This window comes from Medicago truncatula, chromosome 8 (genome assembly GCF_003473485.1).
Source record: "Medicago truncatula cultivar Jemalong A17 chromosome 8, MtrunA17r5.0-ANR, whole genome shotgun sequence".
NCBI classification, from domain to species: Eukaryota; Viridiplantae; Streptophyta; class Magnoliopsida; order Fabales; family Fabaceae; genus Medicago; species Medicago truncatula.
In genome coordinates, this window is record NC_053049.1 from 23,567,032 (window position 1) to 23,594,910 (window position 27,879).

The following is a 27,879-nucleotide window of genomic DNA, read 5'->3' on the forward strand; positions in this document are numbered from 1 at the left end:
GCAAACTTGTAGAGTCCGAATTCAACCAATCTAAGGTAAGGGTGGGACTAACCTTCTTTAATCATAAGTATATGGTTCTAAAAAAGGGTTTAAGCTTGTAGTTATTAATGGTTTTGATGTTATAAAAGTTAGTGTTAAATTGCAAATTGATTGTTAAAAGTGTAGGTAATCCAATGAATTAACATAAGAATTGATGTTCAGGTTGTAGAATAACAATAGGTAATGTTTCCTGTCAAATTTGGGATGTTGGTGGTTGAAATTGGGGTTTTATATGGTTTTGAGTGTCTTTTCATGTTTAGACAAGTTTTGGATCAAATTTGGGCATAGGGAAGTTAAAAATGGGATTTTTGGATGAAAAATGTCAAGTTCCCGAGAGCTATCAGTTTTAGCTCGCCATGGCGAGGACTTTGGTCACCATGGCGAGTGGTTCATAGGTTGAGCTCACCATAGCGAGTAGATTGGCTCGCCTCGTGAGCTGTTTAGTGGCAGTCTACCCTGTTTTCGGGTTCTTGCGTCTGTTTCACACGTTTCTGTTTTGAGCTGGCCTTTAGTATAAACATAAAAGTTATTGATAATTATGTTATCTCTTCCAGTAGCCTTGGTTTGACGTGAAAATCTTTTGTGGATAATTTAATATGTTTTTACGAAGATGTATGATAAATTGTGGTTGTTTAATATGATGCCTATATGATGCTATTCCTGTTAATGAATTGTGAGATTATGAAGTCATAATGCGAAGTCGTTGTCATTGTCGTCGTCGTCGTTGTTGTTGTTGTTATTGTTGTTGCATTGGTAGTGTCAATGCATAATCATTTTAAGCGAAGGGGGGTGTAACCTGACATGTCGAATTATGACATTAGCGAAGGGAGCTGTAGCTCTGTTAATTTTAAGCGAAGGGGGCTGTATCCTGTCAAGTCGAATTACGATATTAGCGAAGAGAGCTTTAAGCTCTGATGGTACCACATGCATATTGCATTTGTCGAGTCGTTGTTGTTGCATTGTCGAGACGTTGATATTGCATTGTCAAGTCATTGTTGTCGCATTGTTGAGCGAAGTTTTGTCGATGAATTGTTGTTGAAGTTATGTGAAGTAATGTTGCTGATGTATTGTTGTTGATTTATGTTGTTAAATTCTTTTAATGAATTATATGCTTATTGTTATTGAATGTGAAATCTCACCCTTTCTGTTTGAATGTTACCTCTACGTGGGTAACGTGCAGATAACCAGGAGTAACTGCTGGTGTGAGTTGATTCCTCGTGTTGTCTTAGGAGTCGCTCTGATACGTAACAGGATGTGGATTAATTGTATTTTATTTTCCATTGTTACGTATTATTTTATGAATTTATTGTTGAGCCATTTTTAGATGGAATTAATTATGTTGATGACGTTGAGGCCTTTAGTGTCAAGTATTGTTTAAACGTTGAATATTTTCCGTTGCGACATTGTTTTAATTATTGGAAGCAGTTGCTTTAAATAAAGGGCTGATTTTAACTCTATTTACATTTAATGATATTTTGAAGAACTAAATGTGACATCCTGTTGTGATGAACTCTGATTTATTTTATATTATTTACATGTTGGGAAATCGGGGTGTTACATTGGTTACTTGATCCTATTCATGGCTGCTTGGTTAGTGGGACGTATCCTTTCCTAACAACATTAAACAACAGGTAGCTGTTGGTTCAATCAAAGATGTGTGGCACAAACCGGTTCCGACTAAAGTTTCTCTTTTCGCTTGACTTCTCCTTCAAGATAGAATTCCAACTACATCCAACCTGGTTCGTCGACATGTTCTTCAACCAAACGACAACTTGTGTGTTGGATGATGTGGTTTCAGTGAGACAAAGGACCATCTTTTCATTCGATGTGATTTATTTGGAAGAGTTTGGAATCTAGTTTGTCTTTGGCTTGGTTTTTCTTTTGTTGGTCCATGCACCATTGCAGATCACTACTGTTAGTTTATTCATATGGCGGGATTACCGAGATCAACTCAATTTTATTTTAAGGTAATTTGGCTTGCTTGTGTTTGGGCAATTTGGAAGGAGAGAAACAACCGAGTCTTCACAGAAATGGTTATTGATCCTCACAATATTGTAGAAAAAGTGAAGCTTAATTCCTTCTTTTGGTTGTCCTCTCATTCGGTGCCTATTGATTTTGGTTTCTACGATTGGTGAAGACACCCACTTTTGTGTATGGGTGTTATGTAACTTGGTATTGCTCTTTTGTTTTTTTGTTTCTGGTGGTGGCTCACTTTTAGCACACCTTGTGCGGGGTGAAACACATCGCTTTTGAGCTATATAATTCATTTAGATTTGTTAAAAAAAAAGACAAGTATTTGTTACTACTACTACTACTTAAAAAAAAAAAAAGACAAATATTTGTCTGTTATGTATTTTTTTTTGAAGGAATTTGTCCGTTATGTATAAAAAAAAGGGTTAATACCTCTTTTGGTCCCTGTAATATGAGCGAATTCCGGTTTTAGTCCCTATAAAAAAAAGTTTTGATTCTATCCCTATCATTTCAGATTCTTCCCCTTTTAGTCCCTCACTTAAACTTGTCAGCAGAATCTTCTGACGTGGCTGGGTGACTTGTCCGTTTTCATCTTATGTGTGATTAAATATATTCCACATGGAATTTTTATTATCAATAATAATTTAAATATAAGAAAAACATTATTTAAAATAATAAAACTTAAATAAAAAAACTGAAAAACAAATTGAAAAACAACATAAAAGAAGGAAGAAAAAAAACAATTCCAGAAATCAATTCAGCTTTATCTTCAAAAACAGATCCCAGAAAACCAACATCATTCTCTTCCCATTATCTCACTCCCTTGTTCTTGTAGTCCAACACCAGCAACAAATTCCACACATCCACCAACATGAACAAAATTCAACAATAGCAAAACCAATTATTACGCAAAACCCCTTGTCTCTTCTCTCCTCCATCTTCGGCCACAACACAAAAATCAAATTCAATTCAATATCAACATATATAGGGGAAAGAAAGAGATCTGGAAATTTCAAAAGAAAAATCGTAGTTTCTCTCCTCCATCTTCTTCCTCAGTTCTTCCCTTTCTTACCCAATCTAATACTTCTTCTTACTCTTCTGTCTTCAGATCTAAGATTCACCTTTGGACCCAAACCTTGAAATTTGAACTCTGAAAATGTTAAATTTTAACAAAACCCATTTTAACAAAACTCATACAGGTTGTTGTTGATAGATTTAAGAGGGGGTTGGATCGTGGAAAACATACAGAGTTTAACTACGGTGATTGGGTATGATTTATGGGGGTGAAGGAGTTTATGATGGGTTGGGTGGGAAAGGGTTGAATGGAATTTTGTGGGCGATGGGGGTGCAAGGTAATGAAAGGAATGAGTGGGTCTTATTAGAGTGAGAGAGATGCTGATTATTTATATTGGTATGAATGAAACGAAATCAATGAAGAAAACAAATTCGATTCAAATCGAGTATAAGAAGAAAAATTGCAGTTGGCCTTGAATGGAAGAAGAACCTGGAGGAATACAAAGAAGAAGAAGCACGGTGGGAGGAAGGTGATGGAAAATCTTGAATATAATTTTAATTGGATGATTTAATTTTAAAGATTTTAGTTTTTATTTAATTATTAATTCAAAATTCAATTTAATCCAAATTGCATCTTATTCCAATTAAAAAAATGAAAAAAAATAAAATAATTACACAGTCAGTTGGCCACGTCAGCAGATTTTGTTGACAAGTTTAAGTGAGGGACTAAAAGTGGAAGAATCTGAAATAATAGGGACATAATCCAAACTTTTTTTTACAAGGACTAAAACCGAAATTTGCTCATATTACAGGGACCAAAAGAGGTATTAACCCTAAAAAAACATGAGACATATGTTTCTCACAGATAAAGAAAAAACACTGGTTTAATATTTGTTCCTAATACATAAAAAAAATAGGAAACAAATTTTTTTCGGACAAAACTTACATTGCATACCGGTTCGACATGCTTCGTAGTTCCATTGTTTGAATGTCCAGTTTGTTGTTTGACAAAACAAAACATACATTGCATGGGTAGTCTGATGTCGGGTTCTGATTCTACGCCATAATTTGGACAAATTGAGACTAAGAATTGAGTGAAGCATTTCTTGTAAAACCTTTTTTATAGTTACTTTGGTATATATATTTTTTATTCAAATTAATTAATTCTAACGTATAAATATCTTATTATATAGTGCAACACAAATAATCAATGACGATAATATGTAAAACATTTATTCACATTTGAAACATTAACAACACTTAATCAAGTGTGTGAATATTCACGTGTCTAATTATGTGACATAGTTAAACATTGTCAAACGGAGGCACATCATCTTAAAAAGGTTTAATGAAAGTGGTTTTATGGAGGGAGGTTTATATTCCTTTCTTTCATCAAAAGAGAGAAAGTAAATTAAAAAGAAAAAATGAATAGGAAAAAGAAATTTGAACATGAGAGAAACAAAAAGGAAAAAAAAAATGTAGTGTGTGTTTTTGTCGGTGAGAGTATAAGGAATATGTGAGTTGTCGTTAGTAATGTGAGTTTGTTGAAAGAGTTGGAGATTTTTAGGTAGTTATTTTACTAAAAAACTAAACTTGATTAAAAAAATGTCACATGGTTTTAAAATATCTAATAACATGCATTTTTCCATTGTCACTTTCCACCGAAGACTAAATGTGAAGGAATTTGAAATAATGGACATTCAATAAGAAAATAGCTTGAAAGCGAATGATATTCAAAAACTAAAATTTAAAATAAAAAAGTCAAACAAACACTATCCAAACAATAACAAAATAGTTCATCATTATGTTTAAATGGATCCTACATTGAGTTAGATCATCATATTAGACTGGGAGCAATCATGAAAGTGAGATTGACGCCACATTTTCATCCAAAACCTTAAAACATTAGATATATATGTCATCTCAGAGAGAGAGAGAGTAGTTCCCTTTCGTTTCCAAGAGATGTTCACTATAGTACTAAGATTACAAATGCTCAAACACACCGGCTCATGTTGAATCCATTCCCGCAGAACTGTGAAAGTCTCCTCATCACTGATTTGTCAATGCAACTCTCGAATGTCATGGATGAAGTGGTGAGGTCTGACCTTTGTTGTGCGGATCAGCAATCGATTATTTCTCCAGTCAAAGAAAGTGTCCCAAATGTTAGTGGTATTATGGCTGCTTCTGATGCACCGCTGGATCCTACCCTACAAAAAGAAATGAACTTTATGAAGACTTGGTTATTACAGAGTGCAGCTATCGAAGTGCCTTTTTTTCAGGTTATATTGAAATCTCACAGGAAGAAAATTAACAAGGTTGCTTATCAAACCCGATCCTAGGGTCCTCATCCACCATCTCAATGAATATTATTTTTTGGAATATTCGGGTGATGGGTAATAATGATTTTAGAGTTGCTTTTCGTGATTTGTATCATTCGAATAAGCTTTCCTTTGTTTTTATTGTCGAACCTATGGTTGCTCATAATTCTATTGTTGGCGGATTTTTCTAGGGATATGAATGGATTTTTCTATTGTGTTTTGTTTTGCTTGCGATTCATGCTAGTCCAGTTTTAAAATAAAAGCATAACTTTAGCACTTTCATTTTCATTGATTTTGAGCTTCCTTTGTTTTAGTTGTGTGGTACTTTGGACATATTTCTACTTTCTGGAGTCTACTTTTAAAACATTTTTTTAGATTTAGATTGAAAAACGCTTCTTCATAAGTGGTAGATGAATTTTTTGTGCAAATATAGATGCTGGTACTTAGTATTTGGTTGTTTGTGTTATGGTAAATTGATTCTTAACCTTTTATCTTTGGAGAAAAAATTGGAGTTTCACCTTCTAATACAAAGCAATACAACTCATTCCATCGTGTTTACGTATTTTCACATCAAATATCGATCATGTGCTCATTAAAATTAAGAATAAAATTTTCTTTAACAATAAAATAAAAAAATTAATTGGATATTACATCAATGGCATTTTATTTAATAATTAATACCATCGATTCACATTTATTAGCATACTTTTTCTCCAAGCTTTGGAGTAAGTTAATGATTTTATACCAAAAAATCAGCGTTGAGAGAGTAAATTACGCCTTTTACTGTGTTTCTTTGTACTTATATATAGATTTTGATTTTACCCTATAACAACATTCTAGTCTTCTTCTTCATTGGCTATATGGCTAAAATTGTATATCTCAGAGATGCCATTACTTTCATCCTTGCCATGGCTATTGTGATCCAATTTGTCTCTGTGAGTTTTCTCTTCTTTTGCTTCATACTCGTTAAACCTTGTAAAGCCTTTTGGTTTTCTTGTAGGTTTTTTATTTTTATTTTATTTTATTTTATTTTTTATGAAAAAAACAGTGGTGTAAGTGTCTCGGTATCGGACACGTATCGTGTCCGACACCGACACTTGTAATTACACTAAATTATGTGATTTTTTCAAATTATTATCTATGTCGGCGTGTCAGTGTCCGTGTCGTGTCCGTATTCGTGCTTCATAATAGACCATGGCAATCGTAGTTTTTATTTTATTAAAGAGGACTCTGACAATTTTAATTATGGATAAAGTAATTGGATCTCTAACAATAATTAAAAAGACTCAATTTAATCTTAAAAATAATTTCTTCTTGAATCAATTATTTGGTTTTGTTATTTTTCTTTCATCGTCAATGATGAGATTCTATCTTTTAAATTATTGTCAAGACCTAAGTGTTCCTTTAATACAATAGCATTGTAAAACCAAAACTAAATATTACACATAATTTTTGAGTTGATTATTGTTTTATCATTAATTTTAAACTGATTAAGATCCATTTTGTTGATCTAATCGAACTCTCATCCATTGGATATATCATATATCTAAGAGTACATGGTTATTGTTTTTCTTTTGAATATCAAAATTAAAATAAGAGAAGTAGAAAGAGTATTTAACTCACGATTTAGAAAGGATCGAGGGGTGTTGTTACTTTATTCCATTATATATTTATGGTTCATAGTTCCTGTGAGCTTAGCTCAGTTGATAGGGACATTGCATAATTTATGCAGGGGTCGGAGTTCGAATCCCGAACACCCCACTTCCCACATTTAATTGTGTGAGTTCTAGTCATTAGTCTACTAAAAAAAATTATGGTTCATATTGTCATTTATATATTTTACTAATACATTGTTGAAATGGAATTCCATAGGCTGGTTATGAGGGATCACTTCTTCAAGAAGGTAATAGATCCAAACTTAATTCTATAAATTTCAAACTCTTTTACAGCTTGTAATTAAAGCAAAACTAGAAAATAGTAAACATTAATAACATCCTTTTAATTACACATTTTGCAGAATGTGGTGCTGCATGTGATTATCGATGTTCAGAGACTCATCATAGAAAACCATGCTTGTTCTTTTGCAACAAATGCTGCCAAACATGTTTGTGTGTCCCATCCGGAACTTATGGTAACAAGGAAGAGTGTCCATGCTATAACAACTGGAAAACTCAAGAAGGAAATCCAAAATGCCCCTAGTTGATGATGATGTTACTTTAATATTAGCTTACTCTTATTGATAATGTAATTAATTCAATTGCATTGTGACAATTAGGGTATTCATCACAAGTTATTTATGTGACTTCTGATGAATAAGTTAAGTCTACTTGGAATGGAGTAGTTCTTGCAACTTATCCACCATTTTCCTTTAAAAAAATGTATTCATTTTCAGAGCACATGATCGTTGATGTATAGGCTATTTAGTATTTGTTTGATTGTGCGTTTTGATTCTAATCCGTGTCAACAACCGATAAACGTGTGTTAAATGAATTTTAATTGATCAATCAAAGTTTATATATTTGGTTCAAAATTCGATCTTTTTTATAAGAGACAATTAATCAATCAAAATTGATGTATTTAGTTTCAAAATGTAGACCAAATTAAAATAGTAAAACAAATAATTTCGCACATGTAATAGTGGTAAATTTAGTAGTATAAATACCACACTTTGATTCATGTAAAAACAGACCATTTTAAAAAATCAAAACATATCATCCTACTTCCTTCTCTCCGTTCCTTAGTTTGATAAATCATAATATTATTTATTATTTGAAGTATTATAAATTAAAATAGTATTTTATATCATCTTATTAGTCGACTAATATCATAAAAGTATTTAAATTTTCTAACCTTTTAAACCGATGGCAAGCATGTATGTGATTCCAAGTTGAAGCACAGTGTACACGTGTCCCTTTTTACACTACCAACTTCCACATTCACACAAAGAACAGAACAGATTAGGCGCGCACCAAACAAACTCCAATGGCGTATCCTCTCTCTTCTTCCTTTAACATTCCCATCACTCGCCACCCCTTCTTCCACCACACAAAGTCACCTTCTCGAATCTTCTGCTTCACAAAGAACCAATTAGGCCAATGTGATGATGACACGTCACTTGGTATAACTCAGAGGATAATGAAGACTGTGATTCCAATCTTAATTGCTTCCACCATTCAGTTGAGTTCCATGGTTCCTTACGTGTCTTCTCCCGCTGCGAATGCGATTCTTTATTCGCCAGACACAAAGGTTCCTAGAACTGGTGAAGTTGCTCTTAGGAGAGCTATCCCTGCAAGCCCTAACATGAAGGCTATACAGGTTGCAACTTTTTCTATAATGCATATCTTCATTTGAATAAACTTGTATGTTCTCTTTCAATTTTTAATAATCCATGTTGTTTTTTCCTCGATGATACTTGATGGAGGGTTGGCCTGGTAGTGAAGGCTTGAGACCTAGGATTGTGCTCCTCACTAGTTGTTGGTTTGCAAGTGTGAGTTATATATGTTCCACATCAGATAAAATAGTAAAGGTTGAACATCTTATAAGTAAGAGGACCCATAAACCCACTGCCTTAAGATTTTGGATAAGAGTGTGGTGTCTCTCTTGCTTGTGTGGTTGTTCTAACCTTGATATGGACGGTCCTCCTGGCTCCCCTCATGACCCAACAAGTCTCAAGTTCGAATCTTCTAGGTTTCAACAATTCCTGTGGAGTCGGACCGTTAGAACATTGGTGTGAAGTCAAATGGAAATTGGAAGGTTGGAAGATTAAAAACACCGAGATTTATGACTTTAATTAGACCTCTTGGTAGTAGATGGTGGGATTTGGTCCCTCCGGTTTAGTCGGTCTTGCCAAAATGAAATGTAATCTATTTAGTTACTCCCTCTAATCTAAAAATTTTCAAGATCAAAGAAATGCATTGAAATGGTTAATTGTAATTGATGGTACAATTTTGAATTTATTCTAAACTTAGCCTTTGGTGTCTTTTCATATCTTTCTTGGATAAGACATGAATATTATTAATAATGTTGAAAATGACCAAATGGAGTAGTTTGTTATATATATAAGAACCAAAATTTGCAATATTTTGATTCGCATAAAGAAGACTGATGGGAGTAGCTAGTTTCTAACTGGTCTATACATAAAAAAAAAAAAAAAAAGGGCAACCCGGTGCACTAAAGCTCCCGCATATGCGGGGTCCTGGAAGGGGTCCCACCATTATTGGTGTATTGTACGCAGCCTTACCCTGTTTTTTACACAAGAGACTGTTTCCAGGAACTGGTCTATACATAACTAACTATTTTTTTTTTTATAGAAACTAATAATTTGTGTTACAACTGATACTAATTCAGGAGACTCTTGAAGATATTTCGTATCTGTTGAGGATTCCACAGAGGAAACCTTATGGAACAATGGAGGGGAATGTAAAGAAAGTTTTGAAGGTATTCTTAATTTTTTTCTTCTCCTATATTTATAATAGTTTAATATCTGAAATCCCATGGTTAAGTATTTTAGATGCATTATATGAAATACCGGAGGGGAGGGATAACCTTGGCGCAACTGGTAAAGTTGTTGTCATGTGACTGAAAGGTCACGGGTTCAAGTCCTGGAAACAGCCTCTTGTGTAAAACAGGGTAAGGCTGTGTACAATACACCAAGGTGAGACCCCTTCCCGGACCCTGCATATGCGGGAGCACTGTTGTAAGACCTCCTATATGATAAAGTGGTAAAAAGAAAGTAAGATCCATGTTAGGGATCCAAACTTTATGATGGGTCATGGAATCCACTAGACAAAATGGGAATGAGAATGAAAGTAATAGAAAGAAAGTTGGGATAACACTTATTGTATAGTAGATCACTGATTATTAGATGTTATTTCCTTTCTAAGGTTTCACAGACCCTCTGTTCAATTGAATGAATCAAAAACAGTTTCAATTATTTAAATTTTGTACATATGCAAACTTCGTGATTTTTTGAGCTTCCATGACTTCTTTTAAGCCTTGGTGTGTCTTTTCGTTGATAGAAAGATATATGATTGCAACTAAAGTACTTTAAAACTTCACAATTTACATGTAAAACTTAAATCTTGGTGCGTCGTATTCATACAAGGACTTCAATATTTTGATCAGTTTCTTCCTTATTTTAGATAGCAGTAGATGAAAAGGATTCTATATTGGCAAGTATACCAGCGGAACTGAAGGAAAAGGCCTCTTTGGTGCATTCAACTTTAATAGATGGGAAGGTATTTTAGAAAAGATGCACCTCAGTTATTTGATTAATTGTATATGAAGTGCTGACACCTTCTTTCTAACAGAAAAAAATATTCACATCTCAACATAACTGGATATGTTTATGATGATTTCAGTCAATTTAACTTGGGGCTATACATGCGTTGATAGTTCTCGTAGTGCAATATAGCGATATTTTTCTGTTGTTTACTTTTCCTATATATAGCCGATATACCTTGTGCTTGTATCACACAGCTTGCTGATTCTAGAAAAAGGATTCAGATGAAGAAACTTGAGTGTGAAACTTAGTTATTTTCACTTTATTTCAGATCATTGTGCTCCTTTTTTCGTTGTAGGATGAAATCTTTGACAATGTTATATAATTCTCACATGGTAGTTATGGTCCATTATAGAAGCTACCAGAATGATATCAGCGTTTTGCAGGGGGGTTTGCAAGTTCTCCTTCAATCCATAAAGGAACAGGATGCAGATAAAGTATCCGTGAACCTTCAATCTACACTGGATATTGTGGCAGAACTAGAGACATTACAGGTGATGGAAATCAATTAATATGACGCTATCTTGAAATCAAGAGTCAATTTTGTTTTCCAATTAAAACGACTGAATCAATGTAACAATTATATTATGAACATGTCCTTAATCTGATCTTGATATTGCGGCAACAGGCACCGGGACTATCTTTTCTATTGCCGGGGCAATACATGCAATATCCAAGGTCAGTGACTTCTATCAAAATGTAATGTCAGTTTACTACATTGGTGTAGTTTACACATCCCTCTAATGTATATTTTGACATATTTCACATGCATCCATCATTTGACATGAGACTAGCATAAAAAATCATTGCATCGTTAATCATTCTTAGTGCAATTTCTTGGACAAATTCGATAATCAGAAGGAGGAAAATCAACATCTTCCTAATTTTTATGTAGGCTTTCAGGGAGAGGAACTGTTGAGTTTGTCATTGAGAAAGGAGACGGTTCAACATTTTCTCCAGTTGGTGGAGAAGAGAGAAAAACTGCCACCATTCAGGTAATATTCAATTCATAACTTGTCCTTTATGATTATCCATTGGTTGTTGATTTGATCGACCTGGTCTTAAACAGTCCATAAACATTAAGAAAAGGTCCGTTTTAAGGAACCCTCAAAATAAGTGTCTTTAAAGTTTTTCCAGATAGATTAAGAAAAACAGTAAGTGTAACAAATTTATAAAACTGTCCTCATTAACTATTAACAATTGTCATAAATGCATTGACGGTTGTAATGACTTGAAAATGATGAACACAATATTTATTTGGAGATAAACCTGGAATAAATTAATTAACGTTACATTGAAATAGTAAAACGCATTTTGAACAAAATTTCTTTGCTAAAACTTATTTTGGAATGGATGGAGTATAACATAAGTACATAACTGCAAATATGCAGTTGGCTGAATGGTGCATTAAAAATTTACCGTTAGTAGACGGTATATTGAAACAAACTGACAGTTAATTTCTTGTCAGGTTGTTTTAGATGGATATTCAGCTCCTTTAACTACAGGGAATTTTGCAAAACTGGTAAGGTAGTGCAACAGTACTCCAGCCTTGTGAATTCAGTTTTTCTATTATTTGCCAATATCCAATGTATATCGCTCTTCATTTTCATCGCTTATCTTGGTTTATCCATATTCTGTCAGATTTCACAGTTCTCTGAGTGAACTAAATCAGTGATGTTCATTTTTTAAACTTGAATGGTTTATTACCTATTTCTAATGTCTGAATCCATTACTGACTTCATATTAATCATGAACTTTTCATGTATCACCATAAACATTTCAGTCAACTAGGTTTATTTTTTTCAATTAAAAATTACTTGTTTTGCTTTTGGGATGATACTTTGAATAGAGAATAAAGAATGGCTTCCACATTCTTAAACTTATGTTCAGGATCTAGTGTATGCAGCATGATACAATTTCTGTGTAAGGAGAATATAGTGACTGGAATACCTAGATTTTCTATTTGAAATTTAATGTAAAGATGATTTTAATGATTAATGAGGAAGAGTCAACTTTTAAACGAAACCTTGGAAACAACTATGGCGATATACAACTTTGAGGAATGGCTTAATGTGAAACTAATATAACTAATGAGAGCAATAAGGAAGTATGGTTTTCAGCAGTGGAAGATTGGAAATTATGCGGTGCAAATTGGAATATTTTGTTTCTGTCAGAATATCTATTTTCGAATGTGCATATAAAGCTGTATAATGTGGTATTTTTCATGTTTCTAGATTTTGTTTTAAGCATATAGATAGTGTGATTTTACCATCATCTACTGAAACAACGCTGTTAAATTTGGGTTAGGCTGAACCCTAAAAGATCGGTTTGTAAGGCGAGAGATGCTTTTCACTTATAAATACATTTTTAAGGCATATCTATCTAATGTGGTCTCTCAACACACTCAGTCACATATCCTTTAGGTTATGGATGGAGCATATAATGGCATAAAACTCAACTGTTCCAATCAAGCTATTCTCTCGGAAACCGGACTAGATAAAACCAATGGTTACAGTGTTCCCTTGGAAATAATGCCCACTGGACAATTTGAGCCCCTTTATAAAACAACATTAAGTGTACAGGTATGTTTTCGTTTCAGTTTATCACATTTTTTGCAGCACACTTGATAGAGTAATAATCATGTTCTCATTTGTTTTCTTATCTGTCTTTTGGAAGGATGGAGAACTGCCAGTTCTGCCTCTATCTGTTTATGGAGCAGTTGCTATGGCTCATAACGAAGCTTCAGAGGAGTATTCATCACCTTATCAATTTTTCTTCTATCTCTATGATAAAAGAAATGTATGGGCAAGCCACCTATTTCCCCGCTAAATGTCTTATATTTATTTACTTAAAATTTTGTTATGCAAAATAAGAGTGAAAGGTGGACGCAGAATTTGAATGAGTGATGTTTCGTGTTTTTAAAAACTAGAATAGGTCCTTTGTTTTTTCTTTTCAATTGTTGAAGCCTAATTAGTAATCTTTTTTATTCTTTTCCTCTGTTGTAGGCGGGCTTGGGAGGGATATCATTTGAGGAAGGGCAATTTTCAGTTTTTGGGTAAGTCGTGTTACTATTCATATAATCTTCTGAATCGTTTTGGAGTTTAACTTTTTTCTCTTTTCTTTTTTATGTTCTTGTTTTTATTTTGGGGTGCTATGTGCAGATATACCACCATAGGGAGAGATATTCTCCCCGAGATAAAAACCGGGGATATCATTCGTTCCGCAAAGCTTATTGAAGGCCAAGACCGCCTTGTGTTGCCAAAGGAAAGCTGAGTAAGTCTTTCCATCTTACAGTGCTCCCTGAGCAGGTAAAAAGGTTTCATTCTTTGTAAAATGTAATATTTTTTTGCAAAGTGTATGCTGTTTGGCATCAGCCTGATTTTCCAGATGCAGGTTGTGTTGTAAATTATAATTCTTATAATATTATGATTCAAGATTCAAATTATACGTTCTCACTATGGGAAATTAATTTCTTGTTATAATTATCTGTCAGAAAACACTTCTGCATTTCCTTCCAAATTACACTGTTTCACCACGGAAAATTAAATTCATGTTAGAATTATGATTATTTCTTGTGCTTTATCATACTGATTTATGCATGTACTGCATGATTCCTGTTAGTCAATAAGGCAATGATTCATGTCAATTTTAGTTAAAGTTTTTGCCAGAAAGACCAGAAATATTGATTTTTTACAAGCATAAATTTATTTTAGTGATTTGTCTTTAAAAAAGGATTTGTGGCACATGATATTTTTAAACGGTTTTATAGCACTTTTCATCATTTCACATTTATTGTATTATGACGTTTTGTGCAACATTTTTTTTGTTGGTTAATACTCTGGTTGAACATAGAGAAAAAAACACAAATATAAAATAGAGAGAGAAAAAAAAAACTAAAGGTAGAAGAACTGAATTCCCATTGCATTAGTTTAAACATAGCTCAAGAGAGGAGATTGATAAGTTATGATGATCTTGAACTCATGAGAGAGTGATACACCTAATTTCGCAAGTCAATATGCATGAGAGTTTCCTTCACGTAAAGTATGAATGAATAAACATAACATTCCAATCCCTCAACATAAATGAATGATGATATCTATAAGAGGAGCATAAGGATGAATAGGTGATAATCCGTCCTTGATAAAACTCAGTTTTTTGAGAATTTGACTCGCAAATGATGTATCTGGATCCATGATCCTAAATAAGTTCCAACCTATACGAAATAGTACAAAGTTCATTATTAATATTAGTACCATGACCAAAACTTTCCACAAAACCAATGATTCATCCACCAACTGAATTCGTGATAAGACCCCCCCAAAACTCGGCCTTCAAGGGTTTACCTTTTGAACTACCATAAACATTAACTTTAATCATATTATCCGGAGGGAATGCAAATAAACCAACCTAGGAGCGGGGATAAGAAAAGGACCATCAAAAACCATCTTGGTGGAATTAAAGAGAGAGTAGATTTGGCTAAGAGTATACCAGAGAAAGTGACTGATATTGAAAATAAGCTTCACCATTTCTAGACTTCAAAATAAACCAACATCCGATGAGAAATAGAGCGATATGTTGGGCGGTTGTATACATCTTGAACCATAAACAAAGATTATCTCCATAAGAATCATTATGAAAATCAAGTCGTATGAGATAATGAAATATTGATGAAGTGAATCATAGATTTGTAGGATGAACAGACGTTGTAAAAGAAGACGTCGGCATGTTATATCACTACTCAACACCATCTCATGCATTTTTTTATTAAACATTCGAGACAAAAACAAAGTGGTTTTGGAATAACTATTTTAGTTTAGGAATAATTTCTGAAGATGAGTTCAATTCCATCATCATGAACTGATTACATATTAGTGTCAATAGCATTATCACTTGAATAGGAGAACATCAATGAATTTATACAGTACTGCTTTTCAGAAATGAAGTCACTTAAGTTTGATTTTGTTTAAGCAACACCTCCTTAATCACTTTGTCCAAGTTCATATATGAACCACCTTCCGGTCTTGTGTCCTCCTCTGCCTTCTTCTTCAACTCATTTGTCTTTTGCCTCATCCTCCTTCCTTTCTCTCCCACCATCAATTCATTTACCAGCATCTCCACCTCCTCTCTCTTGACATTGGTGTCAATTTCGATCCCAATCTCCCATTTGTTGCAAATGTATCTGCAGTTTGTCGGCTGATCAGCAAAAAATGGCCAGCACAACATTGGCACTCCAGCACATATGCTCTCAATGGTTGAGTTCCATCCACAATGAGTTAGAAATCCACCAATTGAAGGATGGTTCAACACCTTCTCTTGTGGACACCAACTCGCGATTAGGCCTCTATCTGAAATTTCATTCACAAACGCAGATGAAAAAATCACCGAGCCACCAATGACAAGATCAGGCCTAATGATCCACAAAAAGGGTTTCTTGCTGTTGGCCAAACCCCATGCAAACTCTAACAATTTTTCTACAGACATGACTGTGGTACTGCCAAAATTTACATATACAATAGATCCCGGTTCTTTCGATTCAAGCCATGCAAGACATTCAGTGTCTTCTTTCCAAAGACTTGAATCTAAAGACGCCAAGTGATTCTGTGGACTTTGATTTAAAAAAGAAACAAAAGGGCCAATGGTGTATAGAGAAGGGAACATAGAATAGAGAACATTCATAACATCACTCTCAAGCTCATTGAAAGTATTGAAAACAATAGCAGAGGCTCTGTGAAATCTATCTACTACTTCAATGAGAAATTCTATCAACGAATCATTAGGATTTGTTGTCCTTATGCAAGTAAGAAAGTCCTTCAGTCTGAAATTTCGCAAACCTGGAATCCGATCAACTTTAGTCTCCAAATATCCATTTGTTAGATAACTCTCATCTGTATATCATAACTCCAAAAGTCAGTAGCTTGACACTATATATAACAAGGTTTTAAATCATGGCTGTAACATCAATTGCAATCGTGTCCCGATTTTGATATTATACATAAAATCGAAACCAAATATGGGTGATACAAACTCAATAAAGAAGAGGAGTATAGATTGTTACCTTTGAGGGGTATGACACCTTTCTCAATCAATGTACGTAAATGTAAAGCAGACAAGAAAGAACAAGCACTAGATGGGATAAGGAGAACAATTGGGAGTGCAAGTTCTTCAGCAACTTGTATGGTAACTGACATGAAACTATCAGAAACTAAGCAAGTAACAGGAGGTATAAGACCAGATTTGGAAGAGTCATGAAGTTTGGCAAGAAGTTCACGAAAACTGTCGATGAAGTTCGTTCTGATTAATTCACGAAGAGATTGGAAGTCTTGACTAACATCATCACCATGTGAAGTTGAACCATCTGGAACGGTCTCAAAGCGAAAGTCAGTGAAACCATCAAAGGGTATTGGACCCATTGACTTAAGCAAGCGTTTGTGATTGTATTCAGTATTGACAAATGTTATGTAAAAGCCTCTAAGGTGAAGTAGTTTTGCTAGTTTTAACATTGGATTGATATGACCTTGAAGTGGATATGGAGTTAACACTGCATGTGGTTTTTTCTCAGCAAAATTACTCATCTCTGGTTTTTTTTCTTATGAAATGTTAAAGTGAGTATAGATCTTTCTTTAGTAAAAAGAAAAGGCCAGTATCAAACTATGGAATATATGTAAGAAAATGGTATAAGGAAAAGAACAAAGAAAACAAACCAAAGTTAAAGAATCTATGAGTACTCCTTACATACTAAATATGATTTGTCGTGTAAAAATGTACTAGGTATAGCTTTATAATAAAATAATGGACCGGCCATAGTATATACCCTGCTATACGGATAGAGTTATGATTTTGTGTGGTTATGCCATTAATTGGTGACAACTTTATTAAATAAGAAGTTATTTATCGACTTTTAACTGCAACACATAGTTGTGTAGAGAGTTGTTGTTTACACATTTGGTTTGGTTTGGCTGAGAAACACGAGTAATTTACCCAAATATCAACTTTTAACTGTCGAGGAAAACTTCAGCAGTTAACTGCCAAGAAATTTCAAGCCTGAAATTAAATAAGGAAATACATCTAAGTTTTTCCTTAATTAAATTTAATTCTTTAATAAGGAAATATTTGTATTTATTTGTAATTAATTTCATTGATGTCTATCATTATTTAAGGTAATAAAAAATATTCTTTTTTATTTGAAAGGTAATAAAAAAATATTCTTAATCTCGAACAATATATCTCTATTATAAACAAGGCTTAATTGCATTTTTTCCCCCTATAGTCTGCCAATTGTGCGATTTTGCACCCCATAGTTTTAAACGAGCGATTTTGCCTCCTATAATTTTCCCCCTTTCTGATTTTATGGTCCCCATGACATTTAGTGCTAGTTTTTTTTATCAATTATTGTGTACCACGTGTGTAATTCCATTTTTTAAAAAATAAAAAAAATGGTATTTTTTAAATTTTGAGAGAAAGGGGCACATGATTTTTCAGATTTTAAGAAGAAATATATCTAATAAATAAATCGATAGCTTTCCAAACTCTTAAAATCTTATTTTGTATTTACTTAAGAGTTTGGAAAGCTAAAATATGATAAAAATACATCTAATAAATAAATCGATATCTTTTGACACTCCTATTTCAATTAGCTTTTGACAAATTTGCTCTTTTACTGTAACTAAATATATATTATTTGAATAGTTAATTACAAAATATACTAACTTATTTAAATAAAAAATTAGGGTAGCCAAACCTACCCCACTCATACTCATATAGTCCCAACCTGCACACTGTTCCGTCCTTTATAAAAAAATCTACTACATTATTGATAATGTTTAGAATCCAACTTTAGATCCTTTTTAAGTTTCTTTGTGAGATGTGTTTTGGATGAAGGTGTTTGCGAGAGCTAATGATAGTGTTTGTGGTTTTATTCTCGACTGTTTTTCAAAGGTTGTTGGTTGTTGTATAGGTTTTTAAGTTGGTGTTCAGGGGTTGTGTGAGAGCAGCGAAATGTGGTTGGTGGAAGTTTTTTTTTTTTTGTGTGGCAGTTGTGACCTTGTTTGAGGACTTTGGTACAACTTTTGTTTATGTTGTTTCGTTGATTGCGGTGTTAGCTTTGTTTTGGTGTTTCTATTTATTGGTTTCGGAGATAGCCCTTTTTTAGGAGGCGTTTCCTATAGTGTTTTGGATTTTTCTTTGATTCACTTGTGTATGAGTTTTCCATTGGGAGCTCCCCATCTATCCTTTGTATGTTGCTACTTTAAGACTCCTCGCCTAACACTCCTTGTGCTGGTTAAGATTCATTGCGATTTTAATAAATTCCATTTTAACTTTTTTTTTATTTTTTAAAAGGTCTATATTAGCAGCACTAATATATAATACCTTGAATATTTTCTCATTTCTTTTCGCGTATCCTGCTATCTCTTATTAAGATCTTGTTATTATTGGTGTAAGTGGTTCGAACAAAACCGATGAAACCGAAAATTCAAACTGAAAAATTATCTGACCTTGTTTGGTTCGATTCAAAATCAAACCGATGCTAATCTCACTCCTCATTTTAGTAATATTATCACTCCTCACACACACTTAAGATTAAAATAAAAAACACACACTTAAGATTAAAATCAAAATTAAAGTCGAACATAAAATACTCCTTAATCTATTCACTTTCTCTCATCATCGTCTCATCTAATCACCCACACTCTATTTCTTTTATACTAAAAAAGAACACTAGCCGTCAGTTTAACCTAACCCATCGTTCCTCATCTCCGCTGGGATCGTCCATCTCGTGTTAGTTTTTTCATGTTAGTTATACAAAGTAGTTTGAAAAACAAAGAACATGGAAAACAAAGTTCTATGAAATATTTGAGTATGATGTAAGCATGAAATACAAATTTGTGAAAATATGGATTTTTTTAATTGTATTTTCAAACGAACTGATCCAAACCAAATCAAACAGACTAGTTTGGTTTGGTTTCTTTTTTTAGAAACAGTAAAAACTGAACCAAACCGAATCGATGAAGATTTCATTGGTTTGGAATTTTTTTTTTTTTTTTTTTTATCAAAAACCGATCCAAATCAAACTGTTACACCCCTACCTGTTATTTTGTAGTTTCTTTGACGAATAAATTTATGTGGATTTAGTTGGTAATACTAAATCCATAGTGTTTATTTTTTAAGAAAAATCCATAGTGTTTGTTTGGGAGAATTGTTGTTGACACATTTGGTTTGGCTGAGACACACGAGGAATTTACCTAAATGTCCCTCGACAGTTAACTGCCGAAGTTTGTGGAAACCGGCTGCATTTAACTCCCGAGGATTTCCTCGGCAGTTAACTATCAAGGAATTCCTCGGCAGTTAACTGCCGAAGCGTCCTGAAGCCAAGACAAAGAGGCAGTAGCTTCATTTCCTGAACCTGCAATGTGTTTCAAACACAAAACACAACATATGTATTTGTTTTTTTTTTACGCATAACGGTTCAAACGGCAAAACAAATATTGGGGCAAATGCACAACTTAATTAAACCAACATTTTTATACCATTAAACAAAGTAAAATATCCCATGAAATTAAAAGTAATGTCATCAAAATACGAATATACAAATCAATGTCATCAAAATACCAAAACTAAAAAACAAGTCCTAAAAAACAAACTACTACTACTGGTCCTGTTCCCGGTCTTGCTGATGCTGCTGGTGCCTCCTCCTCGGCCTCTGGCCTCGCCTCTTGGTCAAGATCGGCGCGATTTGCTCCCTAAGATGGCTCATGGCCTGAAACCACTGCTGAGGGCTCATGACCTCCTCCTGGCCCATCTGTGCATCAGTGTAGGCAACAACGGCACTAACCATGTCATAGGTGTCAGTCGAGCTTCTCGCCTCATACCGCTCCCACTGCTGTGCAATGATCTACTCTTCATTTGCTTGCCTCGAAAGATCTCCTGGAAGAGGTGGAAAAATCTGAGGGTGAGACACCCTAGTGTACCATAACACATAGCCATCCGCCATCATCCATGTATGCTCTCCTGCCTGCTCACTCCAATAGGCCGCCTTAAGGGTGTGAGTGTGGAAGTTGACGAATGCCTGCACAATCTAAGGCGGTGACAACTCTACAACATCCGTCGGATGTTTGGGGACGGTCTGGACGTATCCGTACTGCCTCAAAACCCTCTCGGGCAAGTGACGGTACACCCTACGAACACCGCACATAATCCAGCCTGAATACCAGAAAACCTCCTCAAAATTCTGGATCTCCCTATGCTCTTCGTACAGCCTCCAGCATACGTCATCAAACTGTATACGATCAAGCAGTGACCGATACGTGACCCCCTCTCCATGACCCTTCTAAAGCTTCCACCTCGTCGCAACTGGATAGTTTTCCATGTAGTTGGTGTTGGGATCAACACTGTATAAGCCAGGAAAATGCGCTAAAAACCATGCTTGCACAAACCAAACAAATCACATTTATAAATTATTACGCACGAAAAAATATAAAAGTTAAGGTTCACATTTATAAGTTTCTTACAGTGAGCAGTGTCACGCTTCCCCCAAGAGCTTTGTCTTCAGACCTACACGTCTCAGCTAACTCGCTGTATAGGTACGCGAGTGTCATCCACCTGCTGGCTCTTCAGGCTGTGTAGCTCGCCGTATAGGCTCAGATCAACCACCTGCGACTCTTCAGGCTGTGTAGCTTGAGAAGCCTCCTGTGAACTCCCTGAACCATCCACTCTCCGACCTCTTCCCCTCTTTGGGATGTGACCGCTTTGCCTCTCCCTCCGGTGGCTCTGAGTCATCGCACGCCTACCACCAATCATCTTAGATGGATCAATGGGGTTCTGATCGGCCATATCTACACAAAAATTTATAAAATTAACATCATTCAACTTATACATTCAACCACTTTATCAAACACACTAAACCTAAATATAACATAAACTTTCACATTCAACCACTTTATCAAATAAACACATTAAACCTAAACATTATCATACACACTATCATTCACATTCAAACGTAAATAATCAAATGCATTATCATACACATTCAACCTAAACATAACCTAAACTAAACATAAACATTCATCTTCGTTGAAAAATCAAAACCACATTCAACCTAATTCAATATACACTTTTTCGAATTATAATCAACATCATATCCATAACCTAAACTAACTAAATAATCAATAAAATTGTCATTGAGGCATTTTATCAAACAATTTGTGTGCAAAGTATCAAACATACTCAAAATGTGTTCTTTTGCAACCATTCAAAACCACATTATACTCTAACATCATTCAATCATCAATTAAAGCAACTACATTCAATTATAAACTACATGCAATCATCAAAAATTCAATTCCTACATCAACCTTAACCACATGAAAACTACCATTTTTTTATAAAAAAAAAAAAAAACCTACACAAACTAACATTATGATTAAAAATGAGTCAAGATACTTACTTGTGATTAAATAGAGATGATGCACTTGTTTTTGCTCAAAAATCGAAATTGGAGAATTTGGTTGGTTTTGGAAAGCTTTTGAACAATTGAAGCAATACTCAGAAAACTGAGTTTCTGCTTCTATTTATGTTCAGTTTGTAACACCTCGTTTTTCCAATATAAAAATTTCTAAACAACTATCAGAGTAAACATCATAAATGGGATATCACATTCAAACATAATCGCAAAACAGTTAAATAACAATTTAACTTTCAAGAAAATATCTTAAACATTGCAGCGGAGTTAATTCGAAAATCCATAAATCGTTTTGGCACGTAGTCCCCATCAAAATATCTCAAATAAGTTGATCAACATCATAAAATATCATAAATGATCACGTAAAGGAAATGAAGCATGCATGTCAAAAACCCCTTCCCGTTACGTATCAGAGCGACCTAGACGACTCAGTGAGGCAAGGCCACTCACGACAGCAAACTGCACACTAAGCTCGATCACCTGCAAGTTACTCATACGAAGAGCAACATTTCCAAGCAGAAGGGGTGAGATTTCACAAAACATTAATATTAATCAATATAATTCAACAATCATAATTAACTACATAAACATCTTAACATCATTGCATCTTTGATAAACAATTATCAAGTAATCACATCATTCAATCATCATCAATAACATAACATTTTTTTTTAACTCGACAATGAGACAATGCAACCTAAACCTCTTATATGCATGTGGTACCAATACAAGGCATGAGCCCCCAACAGTTTAAGTATTAATATACTTTCAGGGCATAAGCCCCCAACAATTATTTTGAGCTAAAGCTCCATCGTTGTGAGGACAAGACTCCAGGGCATGAGCCCCCAACAAATGTATGCTAATGCATGGACTCAATCAATCTAAAACAATCTTAATCAACATCTCAATATGCATCCAATAATTTGGAGCTCAACAACATCTTATTCATCTTATAATGACTCATGCAACTTAGTTAAATAACAAAGCAGCATAATCAGATCACAACAATATTATAACTTCATAACAACAATTCATTTTCAACAACATCTAGGTTATTCAAGAATAATTCAAGTAATGCATTTAATCATTAAATCACATTACAAACAGCTTAGCAATTCATAACAGGTTCACAGATCTCAGCTAACATCTTTAATAGGTCACATTACTACCTGAATTTCCATTCCTAATCAATTCAATCAACTCAGGTCACGGCAATCTCAAAAGCACTCAGTTCTGGAAGTGCTCGCGAGGCGAGAGCATCTGCTCGCCATGGCGAGTACAAGCCAGAATTGCAACTAAGGTTGTTCTAAGCTAAACCAGGTTCAATCTTGTTTTAAATCATCATCTAATCTTTAATGGACATCTAAAGGCACTCAAAAGCATCTAAGGTTCAACTCAAAATTCAAAATCACGAAATTCAACATGCTCTCTGGTCATGCTCGCTATGGCGAGTAAGGTTGCTCGCTGTGGCGAGCTACGACTTGTAACTCGCGGGGCAGCTTTTCTCTCTCCCTCGTTTTTGGTAGATATTTTTATTGATCAGTAATAGTAATGACACTAATTTTTAATTTTGTATATAAAATTATCTTAATTTTTTTTTTTTCAAATCAATTATATTATTAAGGAATGTAATTCAAATAGATAAAATCAAATAGATAAAAAAATAAATACTATATTTATTAATTTAATTGAATAAATTCTATTGTCTTGTCTATTTCAAATAAAAATAAGACCATCGCATTTCTTTTTTTTTTTATTTAAATTTATTTATATAAAAATATAAATAAATATATATAAATAAATAATTTTTTTTATTTATTTATATATATTTATTCACATATCAGATATGTTACAAAAAATATTATGATAATTATAGAAGATAAATGTAGATTCTAAATTAATCTTTCAATCGAGGATACATATGTATCCTTAATATACTGAAATGGCTTCCATTATGGGTATTAAACCAATAGCGGTTTATACAAGCTAAATCTTCTAATCGATAATTTGGCCAAAGAAATAATTTAAAATTTGGGGAAAAGGCTCGCGTGGCGAGCGATGAACTTCATCACTCGCGAGGCGAGGATCATCGTTCGCCAGGGCGAGCGATGAACATAGGCTCGGGCAGAATTGCAGTTTTCACGAAAATCCATCTAATCTCATGGTTTAAAGCCTAATTTTGATTCCTGAATTCATCCTGTTCATAATCTAGGGTCAAGGGACGGTTTTTGCACCAATTTAACAACCTAACATCATTGGATCATCAAATTCTCCTATTAACCCTAATTTCAAAACTTTTCTAATTCAATCCTAACTTTGTTAATTGATCATCATAATTATAAGAATTAACATCACTGAATTGTTAGTCTCACCCTTACCTTTTATGAAAAAATCGCAGCTCTTAAGGTGATTCTCCCTTCTCTTGGCTTTTTCTTCCTTTTCTCCAAAAACAGTCGTACGTACTAATGTTTTCTAAAGCTAGGTTTTCCTTTTTATATCTCTTCCCAAAATCTTATCTTATCTCACTTTCTCCCCCAAAACTCTCTAAAATCTCAAAACAGCCATCAACTAAATATTTTATTTTATTTTCAAATCTTATTTTATTTAACAATAAAATAAGTCTCATATCTCATAAAATCATTAAAACTCATAGCTCATCTAAAATCATCCAAATCATCTAAATCATCATAAATCAACAAAATTCACACATATATTATATAAATATAATATAATCGTGTAAACTCGATTAAATAATAAATTAATTAAAAGTGGGCGTTACAAGCATCGGCAGTTAACTGCGGAGGAAATCCTCAATAGTTAACTGCCGCCGGTTTTCTAAAACTTCGGCAGTTAACTGCCGAGGGACATGTAGATAAATTACTCGTGTTTCTCAGCCTTATCAAATGTGTGAACAACAATTCTCTTTGTTTGGTTCCATTAGATGAGTCAAAATTGATTATGAAATATTTTTGTTGTTTTCGAGTAGAATTGATATGTTTTTAGAATTGATTATTCTTAAAGTTGTGATTAACTTTTAATTATAAAATTAATTTTCAAACATAAATTTAAAGTTCAACTCACATTTACATAAATATATTATAATATAAATTCATTTCTAGTCAATATAAATCTTACAAAATCAGTTAATTCAAAATTAATTCTCATCACATAACCAAACATAATGCAGCGAGTTCCGCTACTTAAAGACCTGACCGGACAGCATATCAACAACATATGTAAAACAACGAGCCGGAGCAGAAAGTGTATATAAAATCCGCATCTTGCCGTCATTCCGGCTTAATGTTCAAAGCACCCACATTGTCCCAAATCCAAACTAAACTATCCTTCTTTCTATATAAATATTATCACATAGCTAGCAGAAAATTGAAATGGCTATTTGTTCTACTCGTTGTTTGTTCACTTTCCTTGTGTTCTTCTGCCTCGTCTTTCACCTTATTTCAGCTGGTTAGTCTCTCCAATCTTTCCGGCTTGTTCACACAAAAATGCATGTTTAAAAATTAGTATATCGAATTTATATGCATATAAGAATCCGATATACTAAATGAAAAAACTTATACATTTTTTTAAATACTTTTTGTATGGTTCTTAATCTATGAAATACAAGCATTCTTTAGATTAGATGTGAACGACACCAACACTTATATTGAATTATGATATTTTTTCAAATTATTAATGGTGTCGACGTATCATGTCTGTGTCGTATCTGATATTTGTGTCTGTATCTATATTTAGTTAAGAATCATATGAAAAAACATATTAAAAAATGCATTTAAATTTTTTCCTATTAAAAATGGCTTAATAGTAGTTTTCGTCCCCTAAGGAAAAAAATACAAAACCGTCCCTTAAGTTTTGTAACTGTAGCAATTTTGGCCCCCAAAACCAATTTTTGGTAAAAAAAAAAAAAAAACACGTGGCACCTCATTTTGGGTGCCACGTCAACGTAGATCTATTCAAAATTGATCTTGGGGGCCAAAACTGCCACATATGCAAAACTTAGGGGGTGGTTTTGTAGTTTTTTTTTAGGGGGTCAAAATCGCAACTTCAAGAAAGTTAGGGGGCTAAAACTGCTATTAAGCCTAAAAATTACTATTTTTTTTTAGGGAAAAAATTACTATCTATCATGGTACGTCTTGAGGATTTGCTAATTGAGTGTTTTTTTTTCTTTTCTTTCTTATATTCAGAGGTTCGAATTGCTGCAGCAATTTGTCAACAGCCAAGTGGAACATGGTCTGGACCTTGTGTCGGCTCTAGCATATGCAATGACCAATGCAGAGAAAGAGAGGGTGCTGTCGGGGGAGGCTGCCACATTTTGGCTTGTTACTGTCATTTTTTCTGTAATGGAGACTAAAATATGAGAAATGATATTTGAACAATCATTTGGTACAATCTTTTTTTGACAATCTTCTTTTTCTCTTTCTTATTGGTTAAAACAATGGAGAGAGAAAAAGGAAGAGAGAGAATAAGAATATAACGTGAGTATGAGAAAGAAAGTTGTCTAAAAATTATCATAAAATGGTTGTACAAATATCATTTCTCCTAAAATATGTTAGATGACCGTGGTAAAGTACATAATTAAGGACGGTGTTAAGAAATAAAAAATTGTTAAGATAAATTTGATGCAATGTATGTGTAAATCTTTATATATTGTCAATCAATTATAAATCATCCTGTTGGGATCATTCCTTGGGGGTTGGAGGTGCAATTAATCTTTTTGAATTATATGAACAACAATTAATCATTCCTTGTGATCTGATAAACTATTCATTTCATTGGCCAGCAAAAGTTTGACCCTTTTTGTAAATTAAATGATCTACAACTTGTTTGTGTGGGACAAGGTTTTTAATGGTTGATTTGTTGGATGTCATGGATTTGTTTCTAGTTTTAGTGAATGTAGACTCCTGCTGGTTCGATAAGGCCTCTCTTGATGGAATGTTTTCGGTTCAATCCTTGTATGACCATCTCTTGGAGAGGTCTTTGGGGGTTGGAGGTAGGGTATTTGACTTGTCCCTTGCTATACCTCTGGTCTGGATGAGTTGGCGTCCCTTAGAAAAGTCTTGGTGATGTCTTTGACAACTTCTTCTTGATAGGATCTCGACTAGAGTTAATTTTCTTAGGCATGAGGTTATTAGCAATGTGGCGGGTTCCCTTTGTGTTATCTACGGGGTGTGTATAAAGTATTTTGATCATCTATTTGTTACATGTTGTTCACCTGAAAAATTACAACACCTATATTCTCCAAGCCTCAGCAGGCTTACACTTTTCTTGCTAAGTTACCCACTTAGACTTTGACACCTTTTGCTCAAACTAGCACTTAAGTGTCCCTAAAGCTAGATGAGACTTTACCATTTGTTTATGAGTTTGAATGATTGAAATCAGAAAAGATAAGAAGGAAGAGAGAAGTTTATCTTTTAGAAAAATAAGAGAGAATTGATTTACACTTTTAAAGACTTCTTGGAATCTTTGTGATGATCAATTTTTGCTAAAGCTTCAAAACACTCTTATGTTGTTTTTCTTGTATGCTTTGCAACGGTGCAAGTAATGTTGAGGCTTTGATCTCTATTTATAGAGTTATTGAGCTCTTGTAGCCGTTAGAGGGTGACCAATGGTCTTTTACCATGTATCCTGGGCCCCACTAGCTTTTACTAGAAAATCAGGGTGAACTCTAACCATCAGAATGTTGTTGTCTTCTTCAGGATGAACATCAGAATGTTGTTGTGTTCTTCATCAGAATGTTCATTTTATTTTAATGAGTTTAGAATATACTTATATGATTTGTGTGA

At 33.9% G+C, this 27,879-nt stretch overlaps 2 protein-coding genes across 4 annotated transcripts; one reads left to right on the forward strand and one right to left on the reverse strand.

Annotated features, from left to right (window-relative positions):
• Positions 1–8,224: 8,224 nt before the first annotated feature.
• Positions 8,225–14,105, forward strand: LOC25501258 (peptidyl-prolyl cis-trans isomerase CYP37, chloroplastic). 2 transcript variants are annotated; one of them, XM_013589975.3, is made up of 11 exons: positions 8,226–8,657; positions 9,690–9,779; positions 10,484–10,579; positions 11,010–11,117; positions 11,252–11,301; positions 11,519–11,618; positions 12,092–12,145; positions 13,047–13,205; positions 13,300–13,422; positions 13,629–13,678; positions 13,785–14,105. In XM_013589975.3, the coding sequence occupies exons 1-11, from the start codon at positions 8,325–8,327 to the stop codon at positions 13,894–13,896; spliced, it is 1,275 nt and encodes a 424-aa protein (XP_013445429.1). In that variant the 5' UTR covers positions 8,226–8,324; the 3' UTR covers positions 13,897–14,105. The 2 variants fall into 2 exon arrangements, with proteins under 2 accessions (XP_024628107.1, XP_013445429.1); XM_024772339.2 differs by lacking the exon at positions 9,690–9,779 and having other exon boundaries at positions 8,225–8,657.
• Positions 14,106–15,394: 1,289 nt separating this feature from the next.
• LOC25501257 (7-deoxyloganetin glucosyltransferase) lies at positions 15,395–17,346 on the reverse strand. Of its 2 annotated transcripts, XM_039829007.1 has the most exons (3): positions 16,679–17,346; positions 15,534–16,508; positions 15,416–15,496 (listed from the first exon to the last, which is right to left on the reverse strand). In XM_039829007.1, the coding sequence occupies exons 1-2, from the start codon at positions 17,193–17,195 to the stop codon at positions 15,571–15,573; spliced, it is 1,455 nt and encodes a 484-aa protein (XP_039684941.1). In that variant the 5' UTR covers positions 17,196–17,346; the 3' UTR covers positions 15,416–15,496; positions 15,534–15,570. The 2 variants fall into 2 exon arrangements, with proteins under 2 accessions (XP_013445428.1, XP_039684941.1); XM_013589974.3 differs by having other exon boundaries at positions 15,395–16,508.
• Between the last annotated feature and the right edge of the window lie 10,533 nt (positions 17,347–27,879).

What these genes read in the sequence shown, in the direction of transcription:
- LOC25501257 (XM_013589974.3), bottom strand. Translation starts at nt 17,195, where the DNA reads ATGAGTAATTTTGCTGAGAAAAAACCACATGCAGTGTTAACTCCATAT. An exon ending in AGGTGTCATACCCCTCAAAG is followed by an intron (nt 16,509 to 16,678) that starts GTAACAATCTAT and finishes TATGATATACAG; the next exon opens with ATGAGAGTTATCTAACAAAT.
- LOC25501258 (XM_013589975.3), top strand. Translation starts at nt 8,325, where the DNA reads ATGGCGTATCCTCTCTCTTCTTCCTTTAACATTCCCATCACTCGCCAC. An exon ending in CAATACATGCAATATCCAAG is followed by an intron (nt 11,302 to 11,518) that starts GTCAGTGACTTC and finishes ATTTTTATGTAG; the next exon opens with GCTTTCAGGGAGAGGAACTG. An exon ending in CAGGGAATTTTGCAAAACTG is followed by an intron (nt 12,146 to 13,046) that starts GTAAGGTAGTGC and finishes CATATCCTTTAG; the next exon opens with GTTATGGATGGAGCATATAA.